At 34.4% G+C, this 9,843-nt stretch overlaps 1 protein-coding gene across 3 annotated transcripts in view; it reads left to right on the top strand.

The window, feature by feature from the left end:
* LOC106463619 (NGFI-A-binding protein 1-like) overlaps positions 1-9,843 on the top strand; it is a 90,484-nt gene that overhangs the window by 69,924 nt on the left and 10,717 nt on the right. For all 3 annotated transcript variants that reach the window (XM_013923668.2, XM_022391154.1, XM_022391153.1), the window contains one exon: positions 8,082-8,158. In XM_013923668.2, the coding sequence (XP_013779122.1) occupies positions 8,082-8,158 (77 nt within the window). The remainder of the gene's footprint in view (positions 1-8,081; positions 8,159-9,843) is intronic.

Here is a 9,843-nt window from a genome sequence, read left to right as displayed (position 1 = left end):
TGCAATAATGTGTCCTGTCAACAAGAAGAAAGAGGATTTATCAGGGGGGGGGTCTTATAGGTAAGGAGGAGCTGCAAACCGTATTTATGGAACATGGAATTAGTTTGTTTTGTTTTGTTTTTAATATGTAGGTTTTTGTTCCTTGTTGTTTCAAATTTTTCGTACGGATCTATGAACGCTAATTTATTAAAGTTAGTGGAAGAACTTTTATTAAATATGCAGCCGGAATATGTTTTCTAACATCGCTCCCATCTATAGCCTCCTGAAAGATAAAACAACACGTTTTTACAGCATGCAGCAGCTATAGGCTGGTTGTGCGGCAGAAAAGCATGCGACTGATCAACATGAAACAGACATCGAACCAGGAGAAGCCGACTGTTTTTTCACTGTCTGGTTTTTTGTGTTGTTTGAGAGACTGTCTGAGTCTTTAATAATTTCAAATGCGTTGGCAGATGAAAAGAGCTTAGTCTAACGTTTTTTTTATTTTTTTTTTTCTACTGCGTAAGACGATAAAGATGAAAATATACAAGATATTATCTTGTATTGCAGAAGGGCAAATAAAGATCAAACTTGTAGAAAGATGTCTTGGATATTTTTGTAAGTTATTCCATAAGGATAACTTGATTTGAAATACGAAAAGGATAAGAAAAGCTAATCGTATAAAAATAATTTATACTCAGATCAATCGCAGGTGTTTGTAAAGTAATGTGTAGTTCTCTCCCCCATTCCTCCCTCCATCTGTTTGACTTAAAAGGTAAATTAATACCAGAGTTTATCTTATTTATGTGCATATGAAGTTGGAACTCGAATCAAGATAAACGAAATTCATCGAAGCAAATAATATTGCATCCACTTAAAGATAATGTATATCAGACCTCGTCGTCGTCGTCGTTCGGGGTTCTTTTTTTCTTATCACTCAGTTGCGAAAATGATGCATGCCAAGAGTTTACTCTCTTTTTTTTTCTTGGCGTTTCCTTGTTAGCCTGCACTTACCCTTTCCGCATGACACGTATCATGCTGTATAAGTTGTTCAAGCCAAAGTTATGTATAGGTGGAACATGGACTCGGATAAAAACAAAAAGGAAAATTGATTTTCAAAGATGTTTTCGTTCCATACTTTATTCCAAAATTTATTAGTTAGGCAGCACGTGAAAGGCATCCTGCATTAAAAAAAAACGATACCTTTTATGATTTAATATTGACTAACGAAATTTATGTATACTTACAACAACAAAAAAAAAATGTCATTCGTCGCTGCACTGAAGCAGGTTGAATTTTGTATTCTTATATAACTTAGGGAAATGCTATTATTTCTCTAACTGTTTATTAACCCGCGTAGCTATCTTTGGTGCTTCTTTGTGGTCACTGTTTGTAATGGTTGTGCGCTAAAGTGCTACGCCCTAAAATTAGTTTCAAAACTTGGTCCGGACTTTGTTTCTCTTCTAGTAAGGCAAATTTGCCCAGCAACGGTCTCATTTGCATACTGTAATTTAGGATGGAAATCGAACACAAACAACCATTTCGTGAATATTCATTACATACTCTGATTAACCTGGTTAGTAATAGCACTTGAACCTGCAGACGTTTGCCAATTACACTAATACGCGGTTCGTGCTTCGTTATAATTAATGCGTTACGCTTCTCGTGAGAGATTGTTTTGTTGTAAAATAGCCCAGAAAATATCAAAAGCAAAAAGAAATTGGGTTATATTTTGGTTTATTGTATATTTTTGAGACCTTTGTTCTATTGTAAAAGGAGTATAAAACCACTCTTGAATACAGAGCATAATTTTACGAATACTTATTATAAAATGATATATTTACGCCTGCTAAACTAACGTACACACGCTTCGAAGCAACAGTAACTCATGCCACATGACGTCAATCGTATTGATTGCACCACTCATTAGATGGCAGCACTAGTTGGATATATTATTACAGTAATCTGTGTTAAAATTCCTTATAAGTTTGAGGCTAGCAGTAGCAGGATAAACAAAGGTAAAGACTTCGTTATTACAGAGTACCATTTATATAAATTTTTATATACTAGCTGACGTACCCTTTCAACACATGTAGAAGACATGGGGGGTCAGATCCTAACTTCGACTACACTCCCCCTCTGTTACTCATGGGGAGACCCCAAAGACAAGTTTCATGTTTTGTCACAATAGGTTCAGCGGTTCGCCAGTTATAAGTGAAGGATACAAAGACAGACTTTTGTCAAATAGTGGCTTAGATAAATGCATAAGTATGTCTAGGAGTTTGTAAAATGTTTGTTTGTTTTTAATTATGCACAAAGCTACACAAGGGCTATCTGTGCTCTGCCCACCACGGGTATCGAAACCCGGTTTCTAGCGTTGTAAGTCCACAGACATACCGCTGTGCCACTGGGGGGTCTTGTAAAATGTAAACTAGATAATTTTCGAATATATATAATAAGCAATAATAATACTTATTATTACAACTTATAAAGCAAACCAACTTAACATAATTGCTGTATTGTACTTTAAATGCTAAGTACTTTTCTGCTTTTTTTCATAACGGTGTTTATTTTAAGCAAAAACTGAAACATTTGGCACTTCCCAAACTTCCTATCCCTAAATTATTGTTTGTTTAATTTCGCACAACGTAACTCGAGGGCTAACAGCCCTAGCCGCCCCTAGTTTTGAAGTGATAGGTGAGAGGAAAGACAGCTAGTCAACACTATCCACCGTCTTTTCTTAGTCTGCTCTTCACCAGCAAAAAGTGGGATTGACTGTCACAATATAACGCCTTCACGGCTGAGAGGACGGCATGTTCAATGAGAGGGTTCGAACCTGCGACCCGCAGGTGGCGAGTCAAGCGTCCTAACCACCAGACCATGACAGGGCCCATATCGGCCATTAATCATGATTAAGTGCATAGTTGTGAACATGACTAGCTAGAATTTTCATATACATATTAATGAGTTAGCATAAATAAAATTATTGTCATAATGCGAATAAATAAATGAAGACAGTAAAAACAAGCTGACAGTGTTAAGGAACATTTATTCCTCAAGTTGCTAAATAAACCCCAGTCCTTCAACTAGCGCAACTACTTGTTTAAATAATTTCATAAATTACAAATCGTATCTTTACCTTGACATGGAGATTTCAACTTCATAACTATCATTATATAATGCAGCGGTTCACAAACTTTAGTAACCCGAAGACCCCTTTTAATTTCTTTTGTTTTTTCGCCCCCCCCCCCGAACCAATCGATGTTTTTTGTTTTGAAACAAAGAAAAATGAAAAAATATTCCATGTACGTGAAAAATTGTATTCCGAAATTAAATGTTTTAATTCATATAAATATATTTTTACGAAAGAAAAAAAAATTATTCTGTAAATCATAATTTTTTAAATATATTTACGAAATTTCGAACATGACTCGCAGACCGCAGTTTGAGAAACGCCGACATAATGATTTCGTACTTAGGCTTAACTTCTTTCATTAGCGTGGTAGATACAACACGTTAATGTTTTGCCTCACTATCCTCTGCGTTTTCACTCTTTGGCCTAAAGTCTTCCTTTGAGTGATAGTATACACGGTCCTCGGCAATAAAAACAACTTTCATTTCTTTAAAATGGCGGTTCCCATAGCAACACTTCTGTTGGTCACACGTGAACAAAAATTGGATAGCCTTGGTCGATACATAAAATAAATAAAAACTTACGTTGCGACTGGGTTTTATTGGCCGTAGGAAACCATCTCGGCCCACGAATATCGATCTGCTTTTCTACCCTTGGGGATATGACTGACTTTGAAAGTCTAGACTAGAGGATCCACCCGGAAGTATAACCACTTTGTTTATAACGATTCTTCTTGTAGACAGGATCTGTTTATATTAATATATAGACATATTATTTTGAATTTAATACTCGTCTGATTGACATCAGATGTACTTGATTTTTTAGTGCCGCACTTGTGTAATATACTCATTATTTTCTTTATTTGTTCATGTTGATTAATAAAAGTTTTATGAGTTATTTTATTTTTTTATTTATTGTTCTAATTTTATTTCTCCCGTTTATGTAAGAATTGTCCCCGCCCTATAGACTTGAAAATTCTGGTAATGAAACGTTGGAGTATTTCATTTCTTTGAACCCTGAGTTTAATATTTTTTATTTTCTCTACAGAGCATCACTTATATTAAAAAATTCAATATTTTTTGTTTATGCTGTATATACATATATATGGTACTGTCCTTGAAATCAAATTACCTATAATCCGCTGAACAACAACGTTCACCAACAGAGTGCGCTTTAAAAGTTTTAATTATACACCGATTTAACTAACTTATCAAGAAGGTATATATTATTATGTAGATATAGCTACAATACGGAATTCTAGGAAAGCCAGCTAATTAACGATTGCATTTAGTTAGCATGTAATCGTGGCACAACTAAGATAAAACATCGTAATAAGTATGTGCGTGCGAACTAATTTTATTCGTAATGTTTCTAAGTCAGGATTTTTAGCTATTAAATAGTGCATGAAGCACGTAATCAATATAAATCAGTTTAATGTGATTGTGTTGTTGTGTTAATTACTAGAAAGTTGAAGTTTTCGTTTTGTATTTAAGAAAGAGTCACTGGACGTTATCGGTACACCACAGGTTGTTTGTAGTTAAACACAAAGCTACACAAATGGCTATCTGTGCTTTGCCCACCACTGGTATCGAAACCCGATTTCTAGCGTTGTAAGTCCGCGGACATACTGCTGTGCCACTGGGTGGCTACACCACAGGAGAGGGCGATATTGCTCAATTAAGATTCATATAATGTTCGTCTTCTTTCTTATTTTTTACCAGTTACCTAAGCCTTAAAGCCGTAAATATTTTTATCGTAATTATATTTCTCAAAACTATCCGTGTATAAAAGCAAAAATAACATTAGGAATTATAATATTAATCAAAAATCAATTGTAATATACTAGATTCTAATGGGGCAGTGGTTCTCAAATTTGAACTTCTGCGGACCACCTACCGGTCCTACCCCACCTGTTCTGTTCTCTTGTATGGACTCGGCTGTAACATTGCGCTTTTATGACTTGCATTTTGGACCACTCCACCACCCACCAGACGCTAACTTCTCTTTGAGAACCACTGTAATAGGGCTAGCGAATATAAGTATATTTTTTATGTGTATTGTTCGTGCTGACGCACTATGTAGCTACATGGCCTTTGGATAAGTAAATTATGTCTAGACAACTTTCTGTGTTTTTTCGCTTCATTGAGAGCTTTATGCGTTAATAATATATCACAGTTCATCTTTTTTATATCTTATTTCTCGCTACACTGCTTTTTATGCCAATAACTTTTTTTTTTTTCGAATTTCAACCGACATATTTCTTTAGTGGAGATGCATATGTATAAATAACAGCAAACCTAATTTTCATAAACAAACGTTATAAAAAAAATCATGATCTTTGTTGGAATCCCATCGAGCTAGAAAAAAAATAAGTTATTTCTTTGTTTAAGAACCTACACGTGAGATTAAGATTAATACACAGGGGGGTCAAGTACACTTGCCAAAACCACTGTCAAATATCTTAAGTATTGAAATAAGTAGAAAACAACAGGGAATCCTCAGTAGCCGCGACATTTGAAATTCTTTTAGGCAGAATTATAGTAAGTTAATCTATGAGACATTTTTTCCCTTTTTATTAGTTATATTTTAATGCACCGCAATACCATGCGTGGAGGGCGCGCGTATACCCGATTCGATTTTATTACTCATCTGTACTCTACCAGCCTACCCTCAAATTGAAATTCTTTTAGGCAGGATTAGAGTAAATCAATATATAAGACCTTGGGCGTGGTCAAATACATACATCAATCGAAGGGGTTTGACATTCTGAGTCCATAACTCTAATTAGATCTCAAATCGGTTAAGAGATAACGGAGCTATGAACTAAAAGTTTGTACTTGAAAAAATTCAAAGCCATTATTTTAACTAAATAAGAATATGCTTTAATTTGCTTAGCACGTGTGTTTGATAAAAACTTTATTGGTGGTTAAATGTATAAATACACTCAGACCATCACTTTATCGATACAGTCAATCGGATAATATGTTTTAATAATCAATTTAAGATGTCAAATAAAAGTAAAAAATAACGACCTGTTGGAATTTTTCTTGTAATCTTGAAATATTATAGTTATATATTACTGCGTCTTTATTTATGCTTAAGAAATATATGGAATGTCCTGTTTGCATGCGCCCCCCAGTTAAAATTGTATGTTTTACAGAAAAGAACTTGTGTTACGATTACTGTAACGTAAACGTGGTTTCCAAACTCTTGATGCCCGAGCATGGCCCAGTGGTTAGTGTACTGGACTAAAGATCTGATGTTAAAATACCACAATTCGACCAAACAGAATAGCGTAAGAGTTGGTGGTGAGTGCTCTTGACAAGCTACCTTCCTTCTGGTCTATCATTTCAAAGTTATGGACGGCTATTGCGTGTAACCCTTAAGTAGTTTTGCCTGAATGTTCGGAAAAAACAAATTCAAACTCATAGAAAAGTAAAGGTAATCCTTATGGGAGAGAAGTGGCTTTTAGTTTGGGTGAGTGAAACCCACGCTTATACAAAAACGCATCATATGAAAAATTCAATATTAATTTTGTAGGGCCGGGTGTGGCTTAATGGTAAATGTTCACGAACTGTTTATCAGAGAGTTCTCGATTCGCGTCCCGTTACCACGAATAGAATTGGGCTCCACTCTTTGAGGCAGTGGATGCGCTAGAAGAATGAGACAAGAGTAGCTAGATCTCCCTGAAAACCAGAAGTAAACACAACAGTTAAAAAACATCACTATAATAGTTGAATATATATAATAAAAAAATCATATGAAAAGTTAGTACATTTACATGATAATTTATAACACTTACATTCATTATTTTAAGATAATACACTTAAATTCATTATTATATACGCCCCCCCCCCCCAGTGGCACAGTGGTAGGTCTGCGGACTTATATCGCTAAAAACTGGGTTTCAATACTCATGGTGGGCAGAGCACAGATAGCCCTTTGTATAGCTTTGTGCTTAATAACAAACAACGATATTATAAGATAATACACAAATAAATCAATTGAAATGAGAAGATGGCGAATTATTTATTTATAGTTTATTGTGAACATTAAGAAAAATACATAAAAATAAAAACTATGATTGTGATCTTGGTCAGAATTCGTAGAACAGATCTAAAACGTTCCCAGAGGCGTTGGAACCGGGGGTGCTATAGCACCCCATATTTATATGTTTGACTTATATAGCAACTGTAAATTATATTACCATTAATTTTCTGGGAGGCATGCACTAGATTGAGCTACCTTTTATCAGCTCCTTATACTTTCAATGTCTCATTGTAAAATCTGCATGTCTAGCCAAGTACCCCACTTTACAACTCCTTCCTACACCACTGATTCCCTTCATAAACTGTTAGCCTTATGTTAGCCTGTTGTCCTCTATTGAACAGTTAACAAAGCAAGGTTCGATTAAATTACTTGATATTTGTAAATCACCATATTTTTCAAACATATTGGGAGATGTGAGAAAAATTGACATGATTGCTCTGAAGTATTTTTAAAGATGTTCATATGAAATTCAACATTACGCTTTCAGGCAGGACAAAGAAATATTTTAGAATATGAATTAATTATGTGCACTCGACCAAGCGAGAGATTTTTAAAGTCGTGTAACATTTTTGAAACCACCTGTATATATTTGAGTAATAAATATCACTATTAATTAATTTGCAAAGAAATTATGCAAAATGTCACTTGCCAACTAGACAAATTAATTGTACAATACAATTTTAATGATTTGATGTTTTAGCTAAAAACAATAGTTAGAAAACAAGACATTCAGTATCACGCAACGTGTTAAAAAAATACCACCTGATTAGCACAGTTTGCACATTTTTATCCTTTTTTGGTTTGATATTGAAAAAAAAAAACGTCGGGTAAAATACCCACATACAGTGAGGCCAATCATTCACTTGTCAAAATCTTACATGCTTAATTTATTAGTTTAAATTTTATTTCTCCAAACCAGGTATTCATTTAGTGGAAGAGGCTGCGAACGTCTTTCAAACTGGTCAGAATCTGAAAAAGTTGACACAGATGACACAGGTAAGAGATGGTTGCCTAGCTATATATTTATATATTAAGTGATTAAATGTGGATTTTGTGTTTGTGTGTGTGTATTAACTGTATTACTAATTTGTTCCTGCAACTGTTTCTGTACCTTCGCTGCTATACAAGTAATCTTCCTCCTTCGAAACGAAACAAAATAGGTGATTGTTTGTTTCTTTGCCCCAGGTGTTTGTTATTTAGGTTTTTCATGTTTGGTTTCTGTACTTTAGAAACTATATCTCTCTCTCTCTTTGGCGAAATCGCTCACAGGTAACCTCTTGTGATTTGTTTTTAATTTTCATCCAATTATGTTAATATTTGGATGACGAGTAAAATATATGTTTATTTGAAATATTTATACACAATACATAAATATTTTATTTTAAGCTCTTCTCTCAGAATATTTAGAGCACTTAAATTTGATGATACGTATAACCGTGTTAGCTATTCCTTCCTGAATATGCCCAGTTTACAGAATTATTTTACCTTTAAGAAAATAGTTGTTAAGTGATTGTATAAGAATCAAAACACGGACGTTATAAGTTTGTTAAAAATCACTGTTCACTTATTTAAAATTATTTTGCAATGTATACTTTTAACACGTCTCCCACTAGTGGGGTGTTTTTGCGTGTGTTCGTTTTTCCTGATAATTTGCAGCAAGTAATCTGTTAGAAAACAGAAAGCATTACAGTTAGGACTAAACTCTATTGAAGTAATTCATTCCATTGGTAATATTAAAGTTATACATTTTTCCCTGCCATTTTAGTTTCTTGACAATATGAAAGTTATTTATTTTTCCATATGTTATTTTAATTTCAATATATGGTATGGTACCACCATAGTATAATCCACATAGATTTCATCATGCCACATTTTTATTAATAATTAGTTTTTTATTTACGTTCATCGAGATCTATCGAAATAACCCTAAATCACCGGTTTCCGGAATGACCCTCCTGTTGACCATCCTAGACTCAGCATGAAAAGATGCTGGGCTGACTCGTGTGGTATCAATCACTAAAGAATTTATATCACTTTTAATGTGACAAAATTGACCAGAATAATGTTTATAAACCATAATATATTTTCAAGAGAAGTATCAATGATTCTTAAAAGCCTTTTCAAATACTTAAGCATAAAAAGTTGGACATGATATCGACTTGGTAAACATTGTTGTTTTCTTTGCGCAAAGCTACACAATGGGCTCTGCATTCTGTCCTTCACGGTGAATCGAACCTCCTGATTTTTGCTTAAACTTACCGCTGACCCACCAGTGCTGGGCATTATACCACCCTGTTTATGTTTGCTCTTCGTTGCAGAAATGGCATTTTTAATCTGAAAACTGCTAGGGAAACCATCTTGTAATGCATCTTTGGACTCTACTGTTCATTTAGTTTCACAAAATATTGAAACTAGTGATTTATTTTATATGATTCCAATCCCCTGTTTTGAAGATAACGGGACTATTGTGCCTATTTTTTATTTTTTATTTATGTTTCGCTGTCAGTGCAATAACTAATTGAGGAATCTCAGATTCAGCTGGTGTGTCAAATCGATTGAGATATCTTCGAATAAATTCTTCTCTCAACCGATCTGGACCCACGGTTTAGCTTATTCGCTACAATTCAACTACCACATACACAAACACATCTAGAATATTTCAAGCATGGTCACGTGTCTGG

Source organism: Limulus polyphemus, unplaced genomic scaffold (genome assembly GCF_000517525.1).
Source record: "Limulus polyphemus unplaced genomic scaffold, Limulus_polyphemus-2.1.2 Scaffold1447, whole genome shotgun sequence".
In the NCBI taxonomy this organism is placed as follows: Eukaryota; Metazoa; Arthropoda; class Merostomata; order Xiphosura; family Limulidae; genus Limulus; species Limulus polyphemus.
Note: the sequence above shows the minus strand (reverse complement) of the source record. Positions and strands in the feature narration are given on the sequence as shown.